General features: G+C 42.0%; 2 protein-coding genes and 1 long non-coding RNA gene across 6 annotated transcripts; 2 read left to right on the top strand and 1 right to left on the bottom strand.

Moving 5' to 3' along the window:
- Positions 1-1,059: 1,059 nt before the first annotated feature.
- card11 (caspase recruitment domain family, member 11) lies at positions 1,060-21,631 on the bottom strand. 3 transcript variants are annotated; one of them, XM_068718338.1, is made up of 26 exons: positions 21,494-21,631; positions 19,015-19,210; positions 13,790-13,989; positions 13,451-13,588; positions 12,780-12,956; positions 11,617-11,765; positions 11,262-11,441; positions 10,494-10,640; positions 9,361-9,486; positions 9,074-9,268; positions 8,767-8,922; positions 8,199-8,262; positions 7,910-8,097; positions 7,583-7,689; positions 7,392-7,432; positions 7,147-7,270; positions 6,833-7,034; positions 6,331-6,457; positions 6,000-6,243; positions 5,352-5,433; positions 5,020-5,115; positions 4,696-4,813; positions 3,938-4,120; positions 3,180-3,301; positions 2,545-2,660; positions 1,060-1,426 (listed from the first exon to the last, which is right to left on the bottom strand). In XM_068718338.1, the coding sequence occupies exons 3-26, from the start codon at positions 13,977-13,979 to the stop codon at positions 1,222-1,224; spliced, it is 3,477 nt and encodes a 1,158-aa protein (XP_068574439.1). In that variant the 5' UTR covers positions 13,980-13,989; positions 19,015-19,210; positions 21,494-21,631; the 3' UTR covers positions 1,060-1,221. The 3 variants fall into 3 exon arrangements, with proteins under 3 accessions (XP_068574439.1, XP_068574438.1, XP_068574440.1); XM_068718337.1 differs by lacking the exon at positions 21,494-21,631 and having other exon boundaries at positions 19,015-19,252; XM_068718339.1 differs by lacking the exon at positions 21,494-21,631 and having other exon boundaries at positions 1,285-1,482; positions 19,015-19,254.
- LOC137878172 (uncharacterized) lies at positions 9,746-11,399 on the top strand. The gene is made up of 3 exons (XR_011103593.1): positions 9,746-9,808; positions 10,506-10,627; positions 11,322-11,399. It is a non-coding gene; the product is annotated as an uncharacterized lncRNA (long non-coding RNA).
- ap5z1 (adaptor related protein complex 5 subunit zeta 1) lies at positions 20,621-27,760 on the top strand. Of its 2 annotated transcripts, XM_068718340.1 has the most exons (18): positions 20,621-20,737; positions 21,178-21,315; positions 21,658-21,838; positions 22,056-22,206; positions 22,331-22,443; positions 22,546-22,720; positions 22,890-22,943; positions 23,720-23,860; positions 24,116-24,153; positions 24,706-24,868; positions 25,019-25,197; positions 25,353-25,495; positions 25,670-25,788; positions 26,252-26,379; positions 26,482-26,579; positions 26,672-26,804; positions 27,037-27,251; positions 27,339-27,760. In XM_068718340.1, exons 1-18 carry the CDS (start codon positions 20,697-20,699, stop codon positions 27,589-27,591), a joined length of 2,463 nt encoding a protein of 820 aa, XP_068574441.1. In that variant the 5' UTR covers positions 20,621-20,696; the 3' UTR covers positions 27,592-27,760. The 2 variants fall into 2 exon arrangements, with proteins under 2 accessions (XP_068574441.1, XP_068574442.1); XM_068718341.1 differs by lacking the exon at positions 22,890-22,943.
- Positions 27,761-27,804: the final 44 nt, after the last annotated feature.

The following is a 27,804-nucleotide window of genomic DNA, read 5'->3' as shown; positions in this document are numbered from 1 at the left end:
AACCCAGAAGTTGTCTTTCTACATGAGTGACTCAGCAGAGTAAAGCAGCGCACTGATTAAAGTAGTGATAGTTTGTTGATGATTAGCCTATTTAAAAAATATTGATATAATGCATATTTGCATGACATACAGTGTTGGCAATCCACAGCATTGGTGCAAAGAGTAATACGCAGACATGGGCTTCAATGCACAATTCATAATGTAATAAAAACAAAAGAGCAGCACCACCAAAAACTCAAATCACATGATTGGAACCTGCTACCGCTTCCAAAATTGAATAGCAGGCCTCTTAAAACACACACTGACGCCAGCCAACAGATAAAACCTGAGTTCATCTCAAGTTTATGTACAAAGATCGCGGTTTCTAAAACACAGAACTGTTCTTTATCAGTCTATTTTCCAATCTTTCATTGTTTCTTGTGAAATGCTGCACAGTTTTGCCTCTTTAAGGCCTCTGAAAATTACTCAAAGGAAATCTGAGAGGAGAAACTCACTTTTTGACCAAACTGCTTACAACTTGTAGACATTCCACTGGTGACGAGGGGTCACAATGAGATATTGCTTCATAGTAAGGAAGAAAAAGGTGCAGAACAATTGGCCTGTGTTCCTATGAAACCCTTGTGTCCATGTAAAGCTGTCTGTCACAGTGTCCTGTGTGAACTTGTAATGTGTTATCTATTATTGTACGCATTCAGTTCTATTCTACTTTATTCTATTCAAATAGCAGCGGTTTATCGGTTTATTGGTTTATGTAATATTTCTATTTCTGTAACATTTTTAGAAGAAGCACTGCGTAACAAATTTGCAACAAAAAATGTCCTAAATAAATAAATAAAAGGCTGATGTGATTTGATCCGATTTGACTTGAGTCGTTACAGTGGAGAGCCTGACGGTAGCCACAAGAGGACAGTATAATCAAAGTTAAGTCACATCAGACTGAAATAGAAAGTACTGCTCACAGAAGTGCACTTTGTTCCCTTTAAATGCTCAACTGTGAAAAATGTCCCTTTTTGATGTTTTCCATCTGTTTATTTGTCTAAATCAAAGTAAACACACTCCTTTACAAAATATATAATGCATTTATTTTAAAATCTTTAGCAGTGCAAGTGTCCACAAGTGCATTTTTGAGTCTTAGCATGAATATGCACAAGAGCATGTTGTTGAAGAGCGTTTTATGGTGCTCAGCTACAGGTGTCTATTTCCATGTGTGTGTCCGTGTGTCTACAGGAGGTCCTGCTCCACCCAGACCGTCTTCTTCTGCTCCTCCAGGATTCGGTCTTTGACCACCCTGATGAGGTCGTCCGTCCCTGCCCAGGCCTCGGGCTCCACGCTGGCATAGAGGCAGGGAATTCCCTCCAGCTCCTTTAATTTTGCCCGACACAACTTCATGAACTCGTCCTCCGGCTCCACGCGCAGAGGCAACTTCCTGTGTGGACAGGAAACAGGAAGGAAGCAGCGCTGCGGTGGTGAGTGTGGTAATGTCTGGAACCCAAAATATCAGTGATCCTGTAGACACTTTGCAACAGTGGTTAGTGTACTTTGTTTTAATTCTCAGACAGGTAGACAATAATGGGTTCACACTTACTCTTTACTATTTTTAATATTGCTGTAATGCCGACACATGCTTTTATCACCAGCCGCTTGGATTATTGCAACTCTCTTTTTATTGGTCTCCCTAAAAAGTCTTTAGGAAAACGCTGCAGGATTTTACATTAGCCCTCTGCTCACATCACCAAACTGGCTACCTGTATCTTTTAGAATTGATCTTAAAGTTATTTTACTAATCTACAAAGCTTTACATAGTCTAGCACCTTCATATATCAGCGACTGTCGTCAACATTGCCGCTCCAATCTTTCACTGCCTTTCTTTTAGAAGTTCCTAAAGTGTCCCACAATAAATCCGATGAAGCAGCTTTCTGTCTCCCCTTGGATCCTAAAACAGCCTTTGAATTTTTGCAAATAAATTTAAAGACCTAACTTTTTTTTAGTTGGAATTTAATTTTGGTTAACCTAAATGGTATCATTGTTTATGTTTTGTTGTATTGCAATGGAATTGTTGTGTTTTTGTTGTTTTGTGGGGTTTTAAGCACTTTGGGCTTCATCTTTGCATGAAATATGCTGTGCAAAATAATTTACTTTTATTATTTGACTATTTAAAATCCACCAGAATAAACGTCAGATGTCAGATTTTGTTGCCGCTTACTCATGTATCTCCACTGACATTACAGCAGACTGAAATGACACAGGTCATATTGTATTTTGAGTGAGGTGTCGAATTCTCACCTTTTGTGGACAGGAACAAGCTATGTTTAGCTTTTCCTGTCACTGTTTCAAGTTCACAGCTATTGATGTTATTGTGTAGTAAACCGCTTAGTCTAAGAGAGTCAAAACAGAGACTTTTCCTTTGGCTGGTTCAATCTCACCTCCTGCTTGGAGCCAAAATGTCATGCAAGGATTGACGTATTGGCATTTGGAAAAAAGGGTTGTGGTTTGCAGCTGTGGGGAGATGTGTGAAAGTGAGGGAGGGTTCTTTTTCAGGCCTACCGTAGCTTCTTTACATTCTTCTCACAAATCTTGACGTAGATGATGATTGGGTAGATTTCTCGCCGCAGAAGGTCTTTGACGCAGCTCAGCTCGGCCTCGAGCAAGCAGTGTTTGCCCTGGTGACGGGTGGAAAAAAGGGGTTTTACAGATAAACGCAGATCTATACTAAGTAATGCGAACACGTGGGTACATGAGTGGATGCACAGATATGCACACAACACCTCTCAAAACACAACGAATAATCTTTTTCAGAAGATATTCTGCCTGATTGATTGTTACCACTCTTAAATCTGCACAGTGAATATGAAGCAAAAGCCAGCAGTCGGTTAGCTTAGCTTAGCACAAGGACTGGGGAAACTCAGGAAAGCCTGGCTTCGTCCTGCAGTATTAAAATCTACCAGCACCTTTGCAGCGAACTAATTAAAACTAAAACGATCTGTTTGCCCCCGTCACCAGTCTTTATGCTAAGCTAACCGGCTGCTGGCTCCATCTACATATTTATCATACAGATTGAAAAGTGGTATTTCAAAATATTCAGTTAAGAATAAACACATAAGCAGATAAATGCAGGTGGCACACACACACACACACACACACACACACACACACACACACACTAGTCAACAATGGCCTACCTTAGAAGCGACAGCCTCTATGTTTTCTCGGGTGATGCAGTCAAAAGTGGTGTGTTTCTCTTTGTAGTGAATGAAAGGCTCCACATTCTGTTTCAGATGAAACTCATCTTTGGACAGGGTGTCTAAACAATGGAACAGAATAGAGTCAAATACAACCGTATGGAAAGAAAATAAATAATACATTTGAAAAAGGAAATGTTCAGAAACTGTTTCGTTTGTTCATGATCATCACAGAACATTTAATGCCAAAGGAACAGAAACTTTGAGGGTTTGTTTCTCCCTGGGGAGAATCTGCACTTAACCAAGACAACACACAGCCTCTTGGCTTGCCAGATGTTCAGCTCTGTGTCCGGCCACACTGTCCTGGGAGTTAGTTCGTCATGAGACTGGAGTGTTAATTCTCTGTATCCCTAAATGGTGATCTAAACTCCTCTATGTCATCGTCGACATCATCATGCATCATCATCATCCTATCTATCAACTAGGCCATCTTCCAGCCGGAGTCCGCCACCTCTCTGGTTACACTCCTCAACATTTACACCACAGTGCCAAACAATACCTGACCTGAATCCCAATAAGAGCTTCCTTCTCTCTCCTTCTCCTCTCTTAACTACTTCTTACCCACTACCTCCTCCCTCTTTCATTCACAAAACGTGAACACATTGAGAATCTGCCAATCAGATGGAAATATTCCTTGTGCACACATTAACATGACATGTTTTACAGTGAGCGTTACTTTTCCCCCATCATGCGCTGACCTGGTTTGCAGATATCAAAGTCCATGGCTGCCCCCATGTTGAGTATTTTCTGGATGATGGTTTTGGCTAGAGCAGTGGGAGTGAATAGGACCGGTCTTCTCCTCTGGGTTCGCTGGAGGGTGACGGTACTGTAGGGGATCAGGCTCAAGCTCCTGCTCAGCTCTTTGTCTGGGTCAGCAGCGTCTGTTTACAGCCGAGACGACACACACGCACAAAAAGAGTTACACACAATGATACGCACAAGATGGGCTAAAGATCCACAAGGTTTTGTCATATATTTCAACAGTGGACATGCTTCAGCGCTTCCACTTCAATGGGAGTTTCAACATTTTTCACCACTTACACGTCGACTGACATTTTAACTGCTTTCATCTTCGTCTTCAACTAACATTTCAACTTTCAATGCTTATAATTCAACTGACCCTTCACACCCTTTCAGCTGTCAGGTTTTGAACAATAAAAACAGGTTTATACAAGACTTTCACTTCAATTGACACTTTCTGCTTTATTTATCATCTATCCTTTGACATTTCAACTCCTTTCAGTGTTTATATTTCGGTTGCCACTTTACAATAAAATGTTTCAGCATTTCACTGTTTCAAATGTTACAAATGTGGATTTTTATATATAATATATATATATATATATATATATATTATATATATTTATTTTGTTTTCAGAATATGTTGCCCCTTTCCAGTGTTTTTTTCCGGTTGCTCATGGTGAGTTTTGTTCCTCATGCATCACTTTGTACTCACCTTCTGGTCTAAGCGTTTCGGGACCTTGTCTGGGTAGTAATGTGCTGCCGGAATTGATGATCCTAACGCGCTCATTGCTGTTCATCCGCTTGTACTTGATATCCACCCTGCTGACAAACTACAAATCAAAACAGACAGTGAAAAAGTATGAATGGAGGCAGTAAGAGCTAATTATTTTGTCAGTAATGCTGCACATTGTCATTTTAGAAAAAAAAAGTTTGTGAGATTACTTTCATGTTAATAATTCCAGTTGCAGGTGCACCATTGCACTGAGGGGACTAAAGTCTTGTTCTACAGCAGGATGTTTAGTTTACACTTCATTACCTGTAGTATCTGAGTGAGGAAGATGCTGGCTCGAGACATGCGTGGGCTGGCTTTAGGATCAGGAGACGAGCCGGCTTCTTCTGGCTGTAAATGGTTCTGCACAGACACATACACACGTTTATAGATCTGAGATTTGTTTTTCTGAAGCATTGCGCAATCCTGACTTGGGTGGAAAGAGAAAACATTGTAAGAAAGAACCGCAAACAAACTGCCTCCAGATGTCACAGAGGAGTTGTTCAAGCAGCTTTGCTTTAGTCAAATGTGAATGTATTAATGCCAAATTTTCCAATATACGTGTATGATTTTTTAACTTAGTCCAGGAAGTTTCTTACCCTATTGCGGTTGGTCTCATTCTCTTCTTTCCCCCCTCGAGTTACCAACTTCTGAATCTTTACCAGGAGCAGCTGCTGGGCCCTAAATTCACAAACATTCACACACATTTACACACATTTACACACACATAAACATAAGATTGTCAAACCCATATTTCTGACACAATTGGAAAAAGTTAAAACGACATGTATTATCATTTAAGAGGCTGTCCTCCTACAAGCTGCTTCCGTTGCTTCTTGGTGACAACAACAGGTTGTGGGACTCAAGTGTGAAAATTAAGTGTGTGTGTGTGTGTGTGTGTGTGTGTGTGTGTGTGTGTGTGTGTGTGTGTGTGTGTGTGTGTGTGTGTATCTGCGTCTTGCTGCTGCGTTGGGGAGTGAAACTTTACATTCTGAAAGCAGATGTAGACACCTAAAGACCCCCTGCTCAACTTTGCATGGTTGCTCAACTGTTACTGCACTTTTGTATCACGCTCAGGAACAGATGCATGATACTCAGTTACTTCCAGCACTGAAATTGTCTTTTACTCCACGCTGGTTTGCAATATGTCCTTTAAATGTACAGGCTTCATATACGAGAAAAAAAGGTTTCATCCAACTCTCACTCTTAATGTCCAAGTTTTTTTAGTTTCAACAACTTCTTTATACCGTGAGTTGCTGGGTATGGTGCCACGGTCAGCCAGGTCGTAGCCGTTGTAGGAGTCGACGCGTGCGCACAGCCACTCGCTGCGGCCCTGGTGCCTGGTGTCCAGCACGTGCACCACCTCATCACAGTGCACGCTCAGAGAGCAGCAGTCTGATTGGCCGGAGATGTTGAGGTTGACCCGTATGTAGAAGGAGTCGCCAGAAACCAGCGGGCCATCCGCCACGTCCCTCTGAAGGCGGCGGTAAGCTAGAGCGTACACATTTGTGTTTACATACATAGTATATGTGTACAACAGAAACACATTCGTACAAGCCCAACACAAACAACACTTACAGTCAAAGTTGGCTCGATAGTGCAGCTTGATTGGTCCAGAGCAGTGCTGCAGCGTCCAATAGGCCTCTTCCTGAGTGCTGGTATCCAATGAAATGCTTTGGTTCTCCTCACGTACGCATCCCTCAAGCTGGTCAGCAAAACGCAGACAAATCGTTAGACAAATTAATGACAAATTAAAGCATTAATATTTTTGGTGTTTTCTACCTAATTTTGGCACTTTAGCAAATTAGTCCCTCAATTATAGATAATGATCATTAGATTAGGGAACTCAAAAACAGCAGCCATATGAAAATATGAAAAATAAAGAGCTGTTAAAATGGTAGAAATGTAATTTTTTTCTCAGAATTTTAATCTTGTTAATCTTTCTTCTGGTCATGTTTATGTATGTTTGTCAGATGTCTAGGTTCGTGCTTGTTCTTTTCCATTTCTGCAGCCAGTGGAATTAATTTGACATAAATTGAGTTTACAGCACCATGCAGTAGCCAGCGAGTAGACTACGTACCAATAGGAGGTGGTGGCCCTCTCGAAGCCCCGCCTTCTCAGCGCTGGAGCCCGGCTGGACCGCTGAGATGAAAATCCCGCTGTCGTTGCCGCCAACCAGAGTGATGTCCTTCAGCAGGTTGTCGCCTAGCAGCGACAGCTCCTGCACCGGCTTCAGGGAAGCGCTGATCCTGGAGAAGGAGGACAGAGACGGGCGGAACGGCCTGCACACAGAAGAAGAAGAAGAAGAAGAAGAAGAAGAAGATGGTGTTTATCAGTGAGCTTGACTTGCAATGATTCTTGTGCATGCGAGTGCATTGGTTAACTGTACTGTACCGCTCCAGAGAGAGTTTCCTGAAGATGTTGTTGACCTGCTCCAGGTCGTAAGTGTCCATCCCTTCTGACTGATAGGACGAGGAAGACGAGTGGACAGAAGGTGGACCACGGTGTACTTCGTCCTCTAAGGATGGGACGGGCAGACAGAAGAGAGATTACTTTAAAAAACAGTAGACAGAAGAAGAACACGGTCATTCAGGTCAGAAACATATTTGTGATGTGCAAAATGTAAAAGTACACTTTACCAAACTCCATTTCCATGTTGTCACTATCAAAGTCCGAGAGGCTGAAAGAGAACATTCACACCAGGAAATTAAACACAAACCAGCCCAGGATTATAGAAATGGATGAAACTAGTGTTGCACATAACGATCTACAACTATCGAGTAGAATAGATTAACTGACACGTATAGTCTGGTTTGGGGGCTGTGACTACCTGCGGGGGTGGAAGTCGTGTTCCTTCTCCCTCTCTCTGCGGTAAAGCGACGCTTTCTCTGGTGGCTCAGGCAGTGTGGACAGGATGCTGTCGTTACGGTAACGCAGCTAGAGAAATTTCACAAGTGAACAAAGCAGAAGTGTCAAATACAGACTTGTAAACTCAACTATGTTAACTTGAGTTAACAATGTATTAGGACTTAAGAAAGTTCTGTTGAATCTATTGCTTTTATGGGTAAAATCTATCAGATATACATTTTTTACTAAACACGGCACTGCAGCATTTCTTTGCATTACTCTGAACTATAGCAAGGGTTTAAAACCTCACCATATTTGGCCTGTTGGACTGGTCCGCCATATTTAAGGGGAGTTGGGAGGGAGACGGGGAGGAGGAGAGGGGGGGACCTGAGAAGGGGGGATACGTGGGGGACATCAGGATGCTGGGGGAGGGAGGGAGCGAGATGCTGCTGAAGTGCGAGTTCCTCATCTGGATTTCCAGTAAATCTCCACCGTTGACTGACAAGCGTTGGAGACAAATGTGGATAAGCTTGCATAAAAGAAATGTCACTGTAATGGTGGAATATAACGTATGAATGAACTATATGATGGTGTGTTACCAGCAGATTGAGCGGACTCGAAGTTGACTTCTCTGGGTAAACAGACTGGAGACTTAACTCTGATCTAAAATACAAAACATTAAAGTTACTGTTACAAACATCTCACTTAAAGCTTTCAAGTATATTTCATCTGTATACCAGCAGCAGAAAGTTTTCTTTTTAATTCCATTTAATTTGTATTTCCTGTTATTTCAGCTCAATATATTTGATTGGTAATTTTACATGGTCATTTTTACTAAAGATATTAAGGATTTCACACAAATTAAATCTACTTCTAAAGAAAATCAGATAAGTTTTTGCAGATGTAACGTAAATCTATGATTAATTGGCTGTTCCTGCTCATACATGTGATCAATCATATGATCTCTCACTCTTAAACGTAATCTCTTGTAAGAGGAATTTGGAGAGTAAGTGGCTTAATGTGTGGTATGGTGGTATGTAAGACCTTTTTTACTCCTAAATTGGTTCTTAAGTATAATTCTTACAAGTTTGCTCAATACTGGCCAAGTCCTTTGCCATAATGTCTAAGAAGTAAGTAAGTAGATGTGAGTGTGGGACAGTAGCTGACCACTGCTTTGAGGTTGGGTCTGCGTTTGAGACGTGGCTCCTCAGATGAGAACTTCTCCCCTGGCGACTCATCGCTGGACCATTCTGATTGGTCCTGGATGGGTTTATAGTCCCCCGGTTGAGAGATGATGGTCGGAGGCAGGTCCCTTGGCAGACTCTGCAAAAGCAGAGAGAAAACAATTTGGAAAACGCCATTTATTTGTTAACCAATTTTCGATTTATTGGAAATACTCTAAGTTTCAGAGATGCAATGGGAGCCTTTATCATGCATGTTAACCGTGTAAACACATTTTTCTACCAAGTCTAACCTGGTCCAAAACAATGTCCTTGGACAGCCGTCGTAGTCGACACTCCAGGGTGACCAGCTTGGCTTCTTTGCGCACAATCTCGATATGGAGTTCATCGCTCTTCTCCTCCAGCTCCCTGATCTGCTTGCGATATTTGTCTTTGTCAATGAGACTCTGGGAGAACTGGTGCTGGGCCTCGTCTCTGGAACGAAAAGCCTGCAGCAGTGGGGGAGTGGAAGTAAGCAACACGACAACGACGACAACAACAACTAAACAATCGTACTCAATCTGTGTCTGTGTGTTTTCACCTGGTCCCTTTCCTTCTCCACTTCCTCTAGCTGTACTGTGATGGTGTCCATGCGGTTGCGATACATCTCACAGTCCTTTTGCAGCGTGGAGGACTTCAGCTCCAGATCCTCCTTCTCCTCCAGGTACTACACACACACACACACACACACACACACACACACACACACACACACACACACACCACGAGCAAGGTTATTATTGTTTATCAGACAAAAGCAAGTACAGGAAGAGAAACACAGAGGGAGAAAGAAGAAAGACCAGATTACGTAAAGAAAGGCCTGAGATGGGGGTTTTGCACAGGGTGTGTTTCACAGATGGCCTCATGGGCATTAGGCTCTCTGGTCATGTGTTTCTAGGGTGCGTTTCTTGCTAACCGTTGTTTGTTCCCACTCGAACAAAGATTCAAACAAGCAACCAAGATCACTTCCACGTAGCGTTCCTCTGATGGTAAGCAAGTAAAAAATACTTGTTCTGCAGTGAAATGTCCCCTGTGACTAATGCGTTATTATATATCTTATTAATACTGATCAACAATGTGTAAACAGCATTTTTTCTGTTGTAGCTGGTGACAATAACTACTGTATTTTTAGTTAAATAGTTTAGTTTACTGGGTCTCATACGGGCAACTTCTCCAATCAGTTACCAGATACATCTGATGGGTTGTGAGATGATTAATGGGACGGGAAAAAAGAAATGTTTATTTAAATTTCTTTGGACTCTCTCATGTTTGATTTTGTTTTGAAATTTGTAATAGCTGCTGTTATTTAAAGATAAGAGAAAAAAAAGAGATATAGAGGGAAAGTTGGTCTTTAGTGGAACTGCTAACAGACATCTGTGAGAGCAGGCTCCAGCTGGACACTGTTTTGCACACGTACATTTGCACATGTCAAAGTGGTTTGACAGATTTCATATCTAACAATGTATTTATAGAGTTTATCATTATGTTTTCTTCTGCTAAATCTTAATCTGAAAAGTAACTATAGAGATCAGCTAAATGGAGTAAAAAGTGCAATACGTCTCTCTAAAATCGGTTGAAGTACAAATATAAAGTTGCCCAAAATGGAAATACTCAAGTAAAGTACAAGTTTGTACTTGTTTGGGTAAATGTACTGTTTGCTTGTCTGCTTGTTACCTTATCTCGTAGCTCCTCTGCCTGTCGGACTTCTTCGTGGAGGTTGTAGAGGCGGTTCACCAGATCCTGTCTGTCTTCTAGTGCTTCCTGCCTGTCATGTTCCAAAATGTCAAGGATGGCCTTGTCTGATGCAGGTAGTGGACCAGGCTGTGTATTTAGAAACACACACATTGTTGGGTATGAACTATGTATTACTGGCTGCTTAATAATATGCATTGAACACAGAGGAGTATTTAGCAGCTAAAGGGCCAGATATTTTGTCATGCGAGATGGTGGAGACCAAAAACAGAGCTAAAAAGAGAGTTCATCCTTTGCTAGCAAGAAACACGTCTCCAAATGAATTCTATTATCTATATATTGCTAAATTTAAAATAATTGGTGATTGTTTGCTAACACGTTAGCATATCAACATGTGTACAGTTTGTTGCAGTGCCCCTAAGTGGCCCAAAACATGTATTTATGCAGGTTTAAGTTGAGAGAGGACTGGAACATGTTCCAAGTAGCTACGTGCTGTATGCTATTATGCAAGAATTCATTGTACAACGTCATTTGCCAGTCTTGTTCCTGCAAATCTTTATAAAATAAAGTCTGAAGCATCAGAGGAGGTGCTCTTGTACCAGATCTGCTATTTGTGGAACATGTCACTCAGATCTCAGTGTCTGAAACTGAGAAGTGATCGCCCTGTAGTGTCCATGCACTGTTGTGTAGGGTGGCTTGTTACTTGCCCACTGGACAACTTCTTCTATTGCTTATCAATATCGTGTATACCTGTATGATGGACTGTAGGTCCTGTAGTTTGATCTTGAGCATTTCATTCTCTCTTTCCAGCTCAAAGATCTGCTCTCTCTTCGGCCGGTTCTCGATGTCGTTCTTCAGCTTGAGACTCTGCCTCCTCTCCATCTTGCACTCTTCCTCCAACTTGTTCAGCCTGTGCTTCAGCTGATCAACCTACATTGTACATGCAGTGAGGATGCTGAGTGAATAGTGAGCTATAGATACTAGCATGGAGGAAAGAGTGAGTCGTTTACAACCACATTTATAAGTCACACGCATTCTTTTTGTTTTAGAATATTTCTGACACACGTTTAACAATGTTTTCATGCATTCAGGTGTCCATCAGTACCTCTAGCTGCAGGTCTCGGCTCCTCATCACAGCCATGTTCTTCTCCTCACTCAGCGTGGCGTACCTCATGGCCAGTTTGTAGTTTTCATCCTTCACTCGCAGCAGCTCGTCAATGTAGGTGTTCCTCTCTTCTTTCAACTTGTTGTACCCTGGAGAACCAAGCGCAGTCATTTATACAATACATGAGTGTGTTGTCCCGGACTATTGGGTGGTAACAGTGCTGTCATGTTTTAGCAATCATTGAAAAATGTATAAAAACATACGCTGAGGTGAATATAGATATCTAAAGAAAATTATATTTTAAATAAATGCATTATGAAATAAATAATCATATGATTACACAAGCTTAACAACTGCTACTGAATTTAGCCAGCTAGCTTCTGTTAGCTAGAGCAACAATGTCAAAGTAATTCTGCACAAACTGCTGTAAATAAACACATACACAGTAAACTAACCTTCTTTAGCTTAACAAGGCTCCTCATTCTACCTCGCTAACCTTGCTAAGCACTGTTAGCAGGGTTAGCTAGCTCCTGCTGACTTGAGCTGAAAAATACACTTTCTGCCTTTTGGATCTTTATTTCAAGCCTTCAGTAATTTAATAAATGGCTGCACATCAGCTATTTCTAATGATTTTTTTCTGATATACAGAACAAAATTCATCATGAATTGTTAAATTAAACGAATACAGACACTTGGAAAAAGAAAGACGATAACATAAAATTCCAAGTTTCAGGAGGGACGGGTGTGTTTTTTGTTATTGGATAAGATTTTGCCAGGAAATTTGCAATATAGATGCCATTCAGTCTGCCTCTTTCTCATCTAGGCCTACACCAAAGGGCTTTGGTTGACACTTGTTATTTTTGGCATTTGTGAAACGTTGCTTGTTGTTCCAGCTAGAGCTTTTAACTACACAGGACATGATAACACATGCGAGTGTCCTACTTTTATGAATAGACTTTGGTAGACAATGTGATTGGCAACTTAGCCTGAATAAAACCCAACTGTGGTGCACCAAGCAGGGTAAACCAATCATGTGAGGTGGGTAGGAGTTTCAGTATAAATGGTGGTAGGTTTTTGGTTTGGATTTACTGCTCACCAGTTAAAACATAAAGACATGCGCGACATGATGGGAACATATCTAAAATAATAGCGTGTGTTTTTACTCTGTTGGAAGGCCTGAAGCTCCTGATTGGCCAGCCGTAGCTTCTTCTGCTCGTCCTCCAGGGTGCAGTTCTTCCTGCTCAGCTCAGCCGTCTGCAGGGTCTTGACTTTGGACTGCTGCTGCAGCTTCATCACTTCGTTCATCAGGAACTGGGTCACCCCCTCGTGACCCTCTTCCACTGCAAAGAGGAAATGGACGGCAGTTAGAAAGGAGAAGGAAAAATACACATGATTGGGTATAGTATATCTTGTATATAAAAATCATCTACTCGAAATACAAATGTAACAGGACTGCACTATAAACTGATTTAAATAAATGTCAAACCTGCGGAACAAGATCTATGTCTCATTGATATGTCTGTTCCTCCCTGAACAGAGCTACAAAACCAGCTCTGCATCTGGCAGGTAAATCTTTAAGTCTTTTCCCATGGCTATATCTTTTTATTTTTAAAAAAGATTCAAGGTTTCCTAAAATAATCAGATCTTTTTTTTCACTTTTTGGCACTGAGTTTGAGGCAAACAGCTTCACAGTACACTGGTTGCTTCAGTTCAGAACTACATTGTCAATCATAGCCCATACCAATCATACTGTAATGAGGTGTGTGCGCAGTCTGCAAAAGCTGCGTGTCCATGCACACAGGTGGGTGTGTCTGCACCCGAAAGTGCATCTCACCTACGATGGTGGAGAAGCGTCGTGTGGGATCCTTCCCTGTGACCAGCTTGTACAGCTCAGGGTAGTAAAACTCCAGACTTTCCAAAAATGCCACATACCCCCGCTCTCCTTTAGTGTGGAGGATGTCAAGTAGACGGCCTGAAGGATCGATTGACATACTTTAAGTTCAACATGCAGAAACACAAAAGTACCCACTTTCATTGCACACATTGAACATCCTGTTCAGAGGATGAGAAAACTATCAGGTGAAAGACAACACGACTAATACATAAGAAAAAATACAATATACAATCATAGAAATGCTACAATGACGACCAAAGCACACAAACATGTACCCACTTGTACGGTTTGCTTTGGAGACCAGCAGCATGGAGTTGAGGATCTCATCCTCATCCTGCTCATCCAGGACTTTGCACTGGCGGAGGTAGGGGGTCAGCTTTGACGGAGAGATGGTGCGACACAGCTCGTAACGTTTGCACTCCACCCTCTCCCACAGCGCCTCCACGTCATCACATGTCCCGTTTTCCATCTCTTACACCCTGAAAAGTGGTAAAACATTCTTTTGTCATTTTATTCATATTTATTCGTATCAATGACAAGTGTTGGTGGAGAAATTGCCACCTGTGGTTGTTGTCAGACTTATTTCTCCTGTATCATATTCAAAGTTGGTACAAAGTGGTGAATTAAAAGAGAGCAGGAACAAAGACGTGACTTCTTTTGGGTTTTGAGGCGCAACAATCTTTAAGACACAATGTCTTAGTTTACCTGTGGTTAGTTATCCGAAAGACTTAGGGAGATAAACCGAATCAGAAAAATGGGCCCTGATACACAATCTGCAACAAGCTAACATCGACTAGCATTAGCATTATCTATAACTGACCTCTTGTAATGTGATCACCAATAATTATCTGCAGAAGCATGTGACTTTTCATGAAATTTAACGACACAGACCCAAAGTGAAGCTTTGCTCATTTGGTTCCACACATTCTGCACTTCACCCGTTTCCCTTATAAACAACATCAACTTTAATCCACTGACGTCTTTCCATTTACCACTCCTTTTTTTTTTTTTTTACTTTTCTAGAGACACATTTCGACTTTCTTTACCTTCCTCTCACTCCCACTTGATTTCCTCTCTCTTATCATTTCACTCACAAAACACACAAACGCTGTCCATGCATCTCAGGGATTTGCATGCCATCTGACCGAGTGGGTGTTATCCAACAATCCTGCTTTGTGACTTGCAGCCTACAGTTCTCAGTTATCTCTGCTATCTGATGCCATTACTCATGTAAACACACAGAATCAACACAACACCTTTGCATATAGCTGTCATCAGAACCCTGAATGGGAAAGTGTGTGCTTGTTCTTTCATGCCTTCTGCAGACCCCATACACTTGCAGACACATGCTAGTTACGCTGCAGGGAACGGATGAATCAGCAACGTCAGCTTCACAAGTTTCAACATGACTGCATTTTTATGTAAATTCAGCTCTTTCTCTATACATTTTATACATTTTCAGATATTTTGACCCTCAGATGGTCAATGAACATTAATGATAAGCTGCTTTTTCAAATGCAGTCTGAGGCAGACAGAAATATCACACCCTTACTTGAAGCTATTATTTCTCTCTACAGTGTGTGTGTATATACTGCCACAGTCACTGCAGATGATGAAACCACAAGCGCTCACACCAACACACACCCATGCACTCATGCAGAAGTACACTGCAGACACACATTGAACACTCACACACACACTGACTCCTTCAGTAACCACATACATGTTTCCTCTTCTCTCTTCTCTTATTTTGGAGATCATTACTGAGAAAGCTAATCCTTGCTTCCTTCTTTTCAGACCAGATGCGAGTCGTAGCTCTCTTCCTCTCTGCTTTAGTCCTCTCAGTCCGCCACCTTTCTTTATAGTATTGTGGTCAGGGGAGTTGAATGGCTTTTTAGAGCTGTGTGTGTGTGTGTGTGTGTGTGTGTGTGTGTGTGTGTGTGTGTCGCGCTAAACCTTGCATTTTCCCTTTTTTTTTTTCAGCAACTGCAGATTTAAGAGGCAGACACACAAACACAACTACACACTGTGGTGCATCAGAGAGCAGCGTGGTTGTTTCCATCGTTTTCTAACACTCAGTATTTGAAGTGTTTACCACCTCGCCCTGCTCTGCCTTTATGTCTCTTATACATCACAACAACCAACTGATGACATTAGCACTCTGAATATCAGTTACCCTGCAATGCAAGTGGAAAATCATACTCAATGTGAAATACTCGGTGTTGTAGACCACCGTTTTGTCAATAAAGGACGTACAGTAGCCTACCAACATTATTCAAACAAACTATGCTTTAGTTTCATATATCATGAGAGCACATAATGTGCAGTATGATGTCATTTAAGTTAGACTGATCCCGTGTTTGAAAATGCATCATTATTGCTAAAATCAAACTGAGACAGACATATCATTTGCAATGTACTCAAAAGCATAGCTGAGCCATTTCAATTGAAACTGAGGGTGAAATATATGTTGCCTACATCATACAGTATGCAGATATATAAGAAGCTGGAAATTAAATTAGCTATAATGATTGACATTGACTAAAAGACATTTCTTGACTTTTGCAGCACAATGTCTGAAAGTTTATAATTACAGTCAATTTAATAATGTGCTCTCACCCCAGATTATCAGTCACCAAGCTTGATACAAAAGGATTAAAAAATCTGTACTGGAAAGCAGTGAAGTGATCTGAAAATAGAGACTGTAAAACAACTGTAAAAAAATAGCGGGGCTCCGACACACTCACCACATTTAAGAGTACTTTCCTTTTTGATAACGCTGACAGTCAGGCCTGGCTCAGACTTGCCTTGGTCCAGCCCCTAGATATGCTGCTATGATAACCTGAGCTCCTCTTCTCTCTCTTAGTCACATTACTATTATTATTATTACCGATACCGTTACTGCTTTTATTATCATTACTATTTTACTGTATCCACTGCTGCTGTTATTATTAGTAAGTGTCATTTTTCCGTCATTATTCTGCTTACTACTCTCATTATATGAATCCTTTATATCCTATGCATTGAATGTGTTGTAGCTCTGTTATGTTGTTCATTCTGTACACATGACATCTATTGCACATCTATTGCACTGTAGAGGGATCCCTCCACTGTTGCGCTCCCTGTTAAAGGCTCCTGGGACAGAGGATGACGTATGTGTACAGATTGTAAAGCCCTCTGAGGCAAATGTGTGATTTTGGGCTTTACAAAAGGAATTGAATTGAATTAAAACAACTTGCAGCAAACAGTTTTGAGAGTATAATGAAATACATAGAAGTGCTCATTTTAGTGCATATCAGTTTGTTGGGACCACACACTGGATTTACAAAAATCTAAATCAAATCTGTGCATTTTAACATTTAATGAATGAGAGTCAATGGCTGCTGAGGTTAACCCTTTTAAAGATGAAGCCAAAAAAAAAAGAAGCCACAAACAAGTAGTAGTTTGTAGTTTTTATATCTTCTTTCCTAATGTTTCCACAATTTAGCAGCATAACATATTTACGTTAATACCTACATTTCTTTCTAAAAAGACAGTCCCTGCATGTTATTACTTATATTCACATTAAATTATTTATTTGCTTTTAATTTCTTATATATTTTGATCGTCTTTCATGCTTTTGCTGCTACAATAACTTAGCAGCCTTAAAACAAGTCAAAACCTTTGCATCGTTGGTTCAGTGGTGTTAGAAGAGGCATTAAAGTAGATTTAAAGGTTTGCTTCTCTCTGGTGATGATGAATGAGCAGCCATTTTGTTAAGGGTTTAGTGGAAATGCAAATCGATTTCCACTGACTTTCCGTTATGCTGATACCATTTTCTTTAGATAATCTAAATTTCTTATTACACCTTTAGACACATTTTCTTGTGATGACTCAATTAATTTGACGATGTCACTTTAACTAACTGTGTTTAATACTTAATGATCTGTGAGGAGTCACTATGACACATACATCAGTAATGTCCACTTTGTTTCCTTTGTTTTTCTTTTAATTGCCAAATGCAGTAATTCAGTAATTCTGCAGTGATTCCTGTCAGTAATGTTCACATTGTTTTCTTTAAGCTGCCAAAGCTGCATGAACTTGTTTGAGAAAGTGAGCATCGTTGTCGCCCAGATTGCGTAAACTCTCCGTCAACCACAGGTATTTTTTTTGCACACACAAACACAAACTGAAGAAAGTAAATGTCCCACTGACACACTGGTAAGTGAGTTAAGATTATTGTGCAATCCAATCCAATGTCAAAGAGTGTACCAAATTCACTGAAGATGAAGAATGTTTTTCTTTGCACTGTTGATGATGTTGTAAATGTCTGCAGGACATACATGATCATGTTGATCAGGGTGGAAACTGGTGCTTTGAGCTCTCTATGTTTGAGTGAAACATGGCTCAGTGCTCTATAGAATGTCGCATGGTTTACTGTTGGTGCACCAGACTTGGGATTGGCTTGCCAGCTGGCTGATAGGCAGATATGATTGGTTCAGGTGTACACACCATCATAAAGGCTCCATTGTCTGGCTAAATAGCTGGCGCTTATAAGAATTTGATATGTGGGTTCTGTCTGTGCAGAGAGTTGTATTCATTCTTTATAACAAGGACACAGTCAGCTTACTTTAATATAGGTGTGATGTGTTCATGTTCCAGTTAGGACATTGTTTAGAAGTTGCATTGATGTCCAAGAGTAACTCAATTATATCTTCCTATGAAGAGCTTTCTGCTAAATAAAGTGATGTTTGAAAGGTTAATACACGTTGGTCACAAGGTGGAATGGAAATAAATGTTTTTCCTGTGCACAATTCTAAAAGGAAGGGGATCTTTCTAAACATATCACTAAACATCCATAATAAAACATATTTCAGCAAGAGATTTAAAAAGTTGAGATCAATTCAAGCCCAATGAATAAGCAGAATGCAGTCCCATCAGTGTGAATGCACTGCCCATAACCTGTGTGTCCCTCTGCATCTCCCTCACTGGATCCCATTGTCTTCTGCATCTGCTATTGGAATCCCAAATATTTTGATGATGGCAGATAATGGCTCGATGATGACAGAACTTCAGCTATTGTGTTGCCGAACTAATAAACACCTTAATTTACGAGCCAAGAAGATGTCAGTGAATGCTTCAATTAACTGCGAATAAACAACATCCAGATAAACAGAGGTGCAACAGTGAATTCCAGAATTTACTCACGTCTTAATTCATAGTTTGCATCCGAGCATCAATAAGTTATTTGGGCATCTGTTCAGGGACAAAGTTATCGTGAAAGTCAAAGTGAGTTGATGTGGATGACACACACACTGTGACAAGCTGTCACCGCTGCGGTGACACGAGATGTTGCGAATATCACTTCTCAGCTTCTCGGTTTTTCCGTTCAAACCAGCGCACGTTTACGAGCCTGTTCGGCCCTTTTCTAATATATATTCCCTTATTTATGAACTGATCAACATTTCACTTACATGCGCAAAATAAGAGAGTTATATTATATGTATTAGAGGTGTTTTGCCTACCTGAGATGCGGCGGAGAGTTGTCCAAAGAGTTGAAGGGAAGTCAAACTTGGCCGAGGTGTGGTAGCCTGTTTTGTTATTGTTGTTTTCTTGATTGATTGTCTTAAAACGGTTGATTAACCATGAATCCCAGAGGCTCAGGTTGTCTCCATGTATTCAAATGAAAGGGGAGCGCATGGGAACCGTGGCACCGACTCACTGTGTGGCAGAAAGACAGACAGAGAGAATATGAAAGAGAGAGAGAGAGAGAGAGAGAGAGAGAGAGAGAGAGAGAGAGAGAGAGAGAGAGAGAGCGGAGGTGGGCGGTGTGAGCTCGGATGGAAATAACAAGTTTAGTGCAGAGAGGTGAGGAAGAGCACACCCTCAGCTTCAGTAACCTGTCTCACTTTTGTGCTCCGCGTCTGTCAACAGGTACGGTGGCCGTATGGACGCACATTCTTTCAGTCGCACAAGGGCTGCTTGTAAGTTCATAATTGGTCAGTAGGCTACGTCATATTGTGGGTCTCTCGTTCCGATGGATGATACAGGTTTCCATCTAACATCATTGTTTTCTCCTTCAGATGCGTGATATCAGCGTCAGCTTCTTGCAACATGGAATTAATCCTAATAATATTAAAATAAATTAAAGTAGCCCACAATTATACTACACTAATTGTTTTTGTCAAAGCAAATATATATGCAGATTTTTACTCCTGCAGTGACTTTACAGTTTTATATACAAAACAGTATGACATTATCAAATATGTTGTACTTATAGATTATGAAACTACACCAATAGTGGGCTATGACAATCACAGGGTCCATTTTTATAAGCAGTATGAGTAAGTTTAATTAAATTAAATCAAGTACATTTAACTGATAGGCCAGTTGCTTACTTTTACTGAAGTGACATTGTCAATAGGATTTTTAAATGTAATGGGTTATTTTGATATTTTAGTATAACTTAGTAAGAAAATGACATTGCTATTCTGTGAATAAAACGTCTAAGTAAAAATCTGATATATTTCAGTGGTGGATAGAGATCCTTTAAGTTTTTTACTTAAAGTACAGGGATTAGAGGAGTAAACAGTGGGTAACCTGTACCATATTATATCTGAAATGTAGAATTTTAGGATTATATCACAAAGGAAAAGAGTAATGTGCAATCACTTTAAAAAAAACATGTAAGTATAATTTGCCTAAAAATAACCTGTTTCTGTACATGTGTTGTTCCTCCAGTATCAGTGAGGGTAGACATACCAAAGCCGCCTGCTGTAAAACACGGGTTTCTGTTTCTGTTTGGTCTTCATAGGATGAAATAAATGTTATTTGGGGGATCACTTGTATAACAGTAAAATGCACGTGTTTAATACAATTTTTAGACAATCAAACTGTTGAAAAAAAATAAGTTAAGACTGTGAAACAGAAATGGAAAAAACAATAATTGACTGGAGATTATGGTTTTACGTGCACACTCGCGCTTAATACAATACGCCATAAACTATTTATGGCGTATTGTGTAAACCATTTATGGCGTATTATATTAAGCGTAAGTGAGTTACCAGTCGGACCTCCATAACTACCCCTCAGTGAAGACGGAACTAACGTGACGGTCATGTGATTCCAGTCAGGACATGATTAGCGACCGCACTGTTTACCTTTCGCTGCTGTCAGACAGCAGAGGAATGACAGACTTTCTTTCATAATGTACTCTCACGGTTCGGAAAGTTTAATTAAACAGGCAAGGTAAGGAAAAACATACAAGAAGAACTTCCTCCGCCACCTTCAGTTCCTCTCTTCAGCTGGTTCACACACGTCGAGTTAGCTTCTCCTCTACTAAGCTAACAATGCTAAAGCTAGGTAGCCTGACAAAACCCCACTACGCTTTGTCATATTACTTAAACTTTTAATGTTTTAGTTTATTTAGCGTTACTTTAACAACTTTGTATCACCAGTAGGACTGCCAACAATTATTTTTGTTATCGCGGCAATGTTTTTGTTACTATTTAAACGTAATTTACTGTAAATTGTTTTGCTTAAAACCGTTGCTTTCGTGTCTAAGGGTTGATTAGTGATCAAATATGGAGTTGATTAATGTGCCAATAATTAGGTGGTGAAATATTTAAGCAGTACGTCTAGAAGGACTTTTCAGAGGCAAAACCAGGTGCTCTGTGTGTCGTTTCCAGAGAGATTCAGGAGTCTGAGCTGCAGAAGTTTCACAGCAGATTGGTGAAGCTGCTCCAGGGGAAGGAGCTCGGCCATGAGGCTGTCGACTCCCTGCAGAGGCTGCACCTCATCCTCTCTGCCACCAAGTACACCAGGACGTAAGGGCTCTCACCGACACCTGCCATGCACCATGCACCATGCACCATGCACCATGCACCATGCACAAGCCCTCTGTCCGGTCCTCTTCCTGTCCTCATTCCTTTCAACCTGCTCCATTATCCAACTCCTTCCTTCCCTCACTCCCTCTCCCCCATTTACTGTCTGTGGTGATCTCACCTGCCCTCTCAGTCAGCAAGCACAGACACAAATTGCCACAATGTTGAGCTTCAACTTCCCCAGTCATCAATCTTCTATTTCGGCTCCAAACTCTTTAATATTCAGTGTGAGCTTTGATTCATAACATATCCGCCGCATGTCTCCTCTGTTATCGCCGACCAAAGGTTGCCCCCAGAGCTTCAGAAGAGACTTCAATCCCTCCTCTCGTCACCTGCGGAGCAGTTTCAGGTGCTGAGCTCAGCTGTGCTCAGAGAGACACTGCCCCTCTCTGGTCAGGAAGTGAACTACAACCAGGAGAACTTCATTCAGCTCAACAGTCATGCCGCTGCCCTGCTGCTCTCACAGGTGTGCAGTAATGCTTTTATAAGTTACAAGAGTAAAACGTACCATAGGTTGTTTTTGTGTGTGTTAAGGTAAATCATTTTAGAATATTTGGACGCAGTGAAAATACATAAGACGCACACAAACACTGTTCATGGATTCAGTTCACATTAACACATAAAGGAGCTTGTGTTGTTGTCAGGTGACCTAAATTCTGTCCTGCAAACTTAAACCCTGACAGGCTGGATCCAGGGCTGATGTGTCGTCACTCTGCGCTCATCTCCTCTGCAGTCTGGACAGCCGACAGTCGGAAGGGCAGGCCAACTCGCTCGCACACACCCTGCCGATCCTCAACACCGTCCTCACACACAGCCCAGAGTGCCTCACTGAAGGTAGCAGACAGAGAGTGGGGCAAAGTTGAAATAGAAAATTTAAAAGACATCCAATCAGTGATCGAGCGAATTCCACATGCACACAAATCAGCATCCTTTGTCCTTCCCTCCACCTGACTTGCAGATCACGTGACCCTCCTGAGTAAAAAGCTTGTGGATTGGTTGCGTTACGCGAGCATCACTCAGGGAGGCGGTGCTCCCTCAGGAGGGTTCTTCACGGGGCCCAGGTCACGTCAGGTACGCAATCCACTTTCATTTTCAGTCTTTCACTGATGTAAAAAGTGGAGAAAATGACTTTCTGCTTTCATGTTTTTCTTTGTATCTGTGTTTTTCTGTCAGCCGGTACCGATAGCAGAGCTGGATGGGACGGTGTCGGGGGATTTCTTCACTGTGCTGTGTGTGGGCCAGGGCTTCACTGAGGACCAGTGGATGAACGTCTACTCCTTTTCCATGCTCCGCCATTGGCTCCTCACCTACCACTCGGTTGCCAACGGCAACAATACAGCTGACACTGGTATGACCTTTCCCACCAATAAAAACCACACAACCGTTTGCCTCCCAATGCTATAGAGGCTCATTGCTTCGTGTCACAGCTATAGAGAACATGCAAGGAACATCCGTCTCAAAGTACCTTTCATACCACTCGTCTCCGATGACATGCTCTGTGTTGTCATCATCTCCAGCAAACAAGCTGCAGCTCAGCCTCTCCCTCTCCCACTCCCACTCCTTTTGTAATGGTAAGACATGCGAGGTTCGTGGACCGTCCCTGCATGCGCGTGCTTCTAAGAAGCTGCACGTAAACTAAACTCTTTTAACCTCGGGGTCAACTCACGACTCTCGACATGATCGTGACTCACACTTGATCTAACAAACCGTCCTGATCTGTGACTTCTTAACTACCCGTGCACCTTTTACTCTTCCTTTAATCGCCTGGTTTACAATCATGGATGAATCACGCCGACGAACGACTTTTTATGAATTTGATTGTTTGCTCTCAACACTTATGTGAGTTTTCTTGGTCTTCAATCATCATAATAATTCAATCAAAGTACAGTGTATCCATATAGATATCTAATTCATATTAAGTCTGGTTGATTTGGGGCTTTTTTCTATGCTGTGTTATATTTCCAACTGTTACTTTCTCGTCTTTCTAGAAGGATGCTTCAATGATTAACCAAACTGTCTTTAAACCTTTCTAATTATCTCTGATCTAAACCTCAACAGCCAGCTTAATCTTAAAGGTTTAGGCTTAACGGTGCCTGGTGGAGTTTCTGGTTATATTACAAAACTTGTCACTAAATCACGTAGTTCTGATGGCTAAAATGAGAAGTCCCTCTTGATTGAAATTCTAGTTTTCTGTAAATCAAGGCATTGAAAACCTTTCGAATCATCATAACTCTTGTTCCCATTCGGCAACAAGCAGTTTGAAAGTACACCATGATGACGATAAATCCTCATTCCTCTCAGAAGGTTTTGAATCGTGACCTCTCACCCCTGACCTCCCGTGTTGCAGATGACCGGTCGGAGGTGGACGGGTCGGTGGTTTCCATGGTTTCAGCGACCTCCTCCTCCAGCCGACTGCTGCCTCCAAAGGAGCGTCTGAGAGAGAAGGCCTTCCAGTACTGCCAGCGCCTCATCGAGCAGAGCGATCGCAGTGAGTTTGTGCCCGTTAAACTGTGTTGTGTGTGTGTGTGTGTGTGTGTGTGTGTGTGTGTGTGTGTGTGTGTGTGTGTGTGTGTGTGTGTGTGTGTGTGTGTGGGAGAAAAGTAGGTTGCATAGTTTTAAATTCAGATTTTGAATCAAAAGCTTACAGATAAGGTTGTCTTGTATTATTTTGTGTCAGTACATTATATATTTTACTCACTGTAAGTGTGAACAGATGTAATGTTTATTCTTCTTTTTGTCTCAGAGGCACACAAAAGGACCGATACAGACCTGCAGAAAGCGGTGAGTCTGTGTATCAATTATTAGCACTATTGGAATAGATAGTACTTGAATAATACACACATACTGGTTCAGTTTGTGGTACAAACAAACCTCCACCTCAGCATCACACGTGTCCTCTTCCTCCTGTGTGTGGGCGCTGATCCATTTCAAACACCTTGTATTGAGACAAGCTGAACTTTCCTTATATAAAGGGGGGAAAAAACACTGTAAATAGTTTTTCTCCCTTCCAGTACATCAGCAATAATAACCATCAGTAATGTAAAATTGTGTAGTGTCTCAATATTGCATTCTCTTCTGTCTGCTATTACCGATTCAGTGCACATCTACACATGTAACGGCTGAATACAATTTCATCTCATCTATCCGCGAGCAGAAAGCTTTTGCGGGAAATGCAGGAAATAATGTCAAAATAGAGTAAAAAGATGAGACTTCTTAAAGAATGATCAACACAGGGGAAAAAAACAAAACACAGACTTCACATTTTTCCAACAACATTGGAAACAGGATTTTATACTGGTGCCTTTAATGCATCCATCCTGTTTCCTCTCTTAGTGTCTGGTGGAGGCAGTGTGTATCCTCGACTGTGTTTGTGGGGAGGACGCCTCGCTGGTCTTCCGAACGTTCCCGTGCATTAAGGCGCTCTTTGGTCGGCTCAGCTCAGACCTGTCGTTTGCCAGAGTCCTGCTGCCCATAGCTCAGTTCTACCTCAACCATGGTGTGTGTTCACATCCATTCACATATACAGTATACACAAGCACGTGTGGATTCATGCATATAAGTACTTTCACGTCGACAGTTCAGCAGCTTGATTCACTAACAACAAAAGCATTTGAATTTGAAAAACGGTGTTCTTGGACCTGTCCAGGCGAGATGGCTGCGGTGGATTGTGAGAGTGTGTGGACGCTGGTGTTCGGACGGTTCCCCGCTGAGCTGTTCAACAGCCCATTCCTGGCACACGAGTTTCTACGCTTCCTTCGACTGAACCTTGAGAGCCTACAGCTCCGAGTCCCACAGTACTCGCACTCCTTCCCAAACCTGCTGAAGGTAAAAACCTTAGAAAACGCATCCATACGGAGATGTAGAGATCTTTTTAACTGTTGTACGCTCTACACATGCCTTCTGTAGGCTGCTGAGGCGTACATGTCACACCACGTGAGGGATACACAAGCCTTCTGCTCTTTGTCTGTCTGTTGCTGTAGTTCTTAGCGTGGGACAGCCCGGCCGTGGTGGATGACTTTGTGGATCTGCTTCCTTCTCTGGTGACAGCTGGAACTGCAGTGGAGCTTCTCCACACTCTTCTGGACCTGCCCTGTCTCTCTGCCACACTGGTCTTGCAAGTCAGGTGCAGCCACACATCAGAGCAAAACTACCTAACAGACTGACTTTACTATATCCCTTTTACCACCATCTTTACTGTGTGTGTGTGTGTGTGTGTGTGTGTGTGTGTGTGTGTGTGTGCGTGTGCGTGTGCGTGTGCGTGTGCGTGCGTGTGCGTGTGCGTGCGTGTGCTCTGCAGGTCAACTTGTTTGCCCATCTCTGAGCCAGGGGGGCGTGGCCTCCTGTCACTTGATGCATTTCGTAGCCAATCTTTCCGAGGGCTTTTCCTCTTCCTGCTTCGAGGGGAGGCGGGCTCAGGTAATCACAGTCACACAATTAAAGGAGTAGTTTGATGTTTTGGGAATTTCCTTTTTTCTCCTGATATAACTTGTTAATCAATGATCTTGTGAGGTGCAGATGTTGTTCCCTTTGGACAGAGCCAGGCCAGCTGTCTCACCGTCTTTATGCTAAGCTAGGCTAACCGGCTGCTGGTTGTAGCTTCATATTTACTGTATACACAAATAAGCTTATTTCCCTAAAATTCGGAACTATTCCTTTTAAAAGACAGCGATTTATGAAACATTTGGAAATGAATATTATATTAATATATATATAATATTGTGAATATTTATAACAAATTGCATGAATCCGCTGCAGATAGCTATGAGAATAGATAGTGTATTTTAATTCTCAAGAGATATTGACTGTGTCTTTAAGACTCTATTGTAACACTGGCTGCTGGGAAATGTCGGTCTTTGCTCTTTTCTCTCTCGCTCCACAGGTGACACAATAGACCGACTGAGCACGCTCCACGAGCTGCTGGCTGAGACTGCTGATTGGCCGAGGGTCGTTCAGTGTGCACAGACTGTCCCCGTGCTGTTGCACATTTTTTTCGACACAGTCATTGCGGTGAAGAGATTAAATGTTCAATTCATTACAAGTGCAACTACTGCACACTGAAATGCTTGATGTTTAGTTCCATCTTATGAAAACCATCTTATGTATGTGTAGGTAGCTGATGAGAAGCTGTTAGCCCACTTGGTTCAAGTGATGCTGGAGAGAAGCAGCCTCCTCCTCAACATCCCGAAATACAACAAAGAGATACACAGGTACACCAAAATGTACTCGGTAGAGCTAAAGTGTTACTCTGCTGTCTGTCTTCACTCTGATGTCCTCACTTGCTTCCTCTCTCTTTCTGCAGAGTGTTCAGCTGCCACCTGCTGAGGTTGTGCAAGCTCCACCCGTCTCTGGTAGTGGACCAGTCTCACGAGCTGCTGGAGTTCGCTGGAGCCACAGCCAAGGTCTACAGCAAAGAGGAAATCTACACACACGTGGTAAAGATACTGTATGTGGCACAGAGGGTGGCAGAGAGGAGGACCGTGCTGACTTAAGGATCAGACTTTTTCCTTTGTGTATGTTTTTGATCTTGTTCAAATCTCAAGCTTTTTGTCACATCTCAGCATCCTTTCCAGTGTATTGGAATGTGGTAAAATATCCCAACAAATAAAAAGTGCAAAAAAAAACAAAACTGACGCTGAGATAATGTTGAACTTGTTTGGCGTTCAGGTGTGGGTGTTGGGAGAGTACCTCTCGGCGTCGTGTGACTCTCGCTGCTCCGTGAGGCTCATCACTTCCTGTTTTGAGACGTTGGAGGCGGTGCTGTTCGAGATCACTTCGTCCGCCCCGCCCCCTGGAGCGGATTGCCCCGTCCCGAGAGTCGTCACCTCTCTAATGAGCGCTCTGGCTAAGCTGGCGTCACGATCACATGACCTCATACCCAGGTGACCGCCACACACACACATTTTTTATATATTTGTTTTACTACAGGCACATGTAATGTCATGTAATTGTGTTTTTTTCTATTTCAGGGTGTCTCTGTTCCTCTCCAAGCTAAGAACGGTAACCAGAGGGGGGCCAGTTGCCTGGTGCTCGGATGAAGAGGACCTTGTTGCCATAGTAACTCGAGGTGAAGAGTTGTGGTCGCTGCTGAAGGCTCCTGGTGTGGCTCAGAGCGTCCTGACCCCTCCCCCACTCGTCACCACACCCCAGTGGCACAGAGACACCAACGTGGCCATGCCCCTCCGACTGCGGGCCCTCACCAACCTCACACACTCACAGTGACACACACACACACACACACACACACACACACACACACACTGACATTCACACCACACATCATCATATTGAATTCACACTTCACCCTCATGAAATGGACATGCTGATGTATCTGGTGTGAAATTTGCACATTGTTTTTGTTAATAAATGACATTATTTGATTGACACTTGATGTGATGAAACATATTTTTGGCAACCACAAAATACACAGACCCC

This window comes from Cebidichthys violaceus, unplaced genomic scaffold, assembly GCF_023349555.1.
Source record: "Cebidichthys violaceus isolate CVI_PGR_0920_01 unplaced genomic scaffold, fCebVio1.0.p SCAF_23, whole genome shotgun sequence".
NCBI lineage: Eukaryota > Metazoa > Chordata > Actinopteri > Perciformes > Stichaeidae > Cebidichthys > Cebidichthys violaceus.
The sequence above is the reverse complement of the archived record's forward strand: the minus strand, read 5'-3'. Positions and strand labels throughout refer to the sequence as shown.

Bases quoted from the DNA above. Each gene is read 5' to 3' on its own strand.
- card11 (XM_068718338.1), bottom strand. From the start codon at position 13,979: ATGGAAAACGGGACATGTGATGACGTGGAGGCGCTGTGGGAGAGGGTG. The intron at 10,641-11,261 runs GTATACACGATA...CTAAATACACAG, and splicing joins ACCTACAGTCCATCATACAG to CCTGGTCCACTACCTGCATC. The intron at 2,661-3,179 runs GTAGGCCATTGT...ACCCGTCACCAG, and splicing joins TAGAGGCTGTCGCTTCTAAG to GGCAAACACTGCTTGCTCGA.
- ap5z1 (XM_068718340.1), top strand. From the start codon at position 20,697: ATGTACTCTCACGGTTCGGAAAGTTTAATTAAACAGGCAAG. The intron at 23,861-24,115 runs GTGAGTTTGTGC...TTTTTGTCTCAG, and splicing joins CATCGAGCAGAGCGATCGCA to AGGCACACAAAAGGACCGAT. The intron at 25,198-25,352 runs GTAAAAACCTTA...CTGTTGCTGTAG, and splicing joins CCTTCCCAAACCTGCTGAAG to TTCTTAGCGTGGGACAGCCC.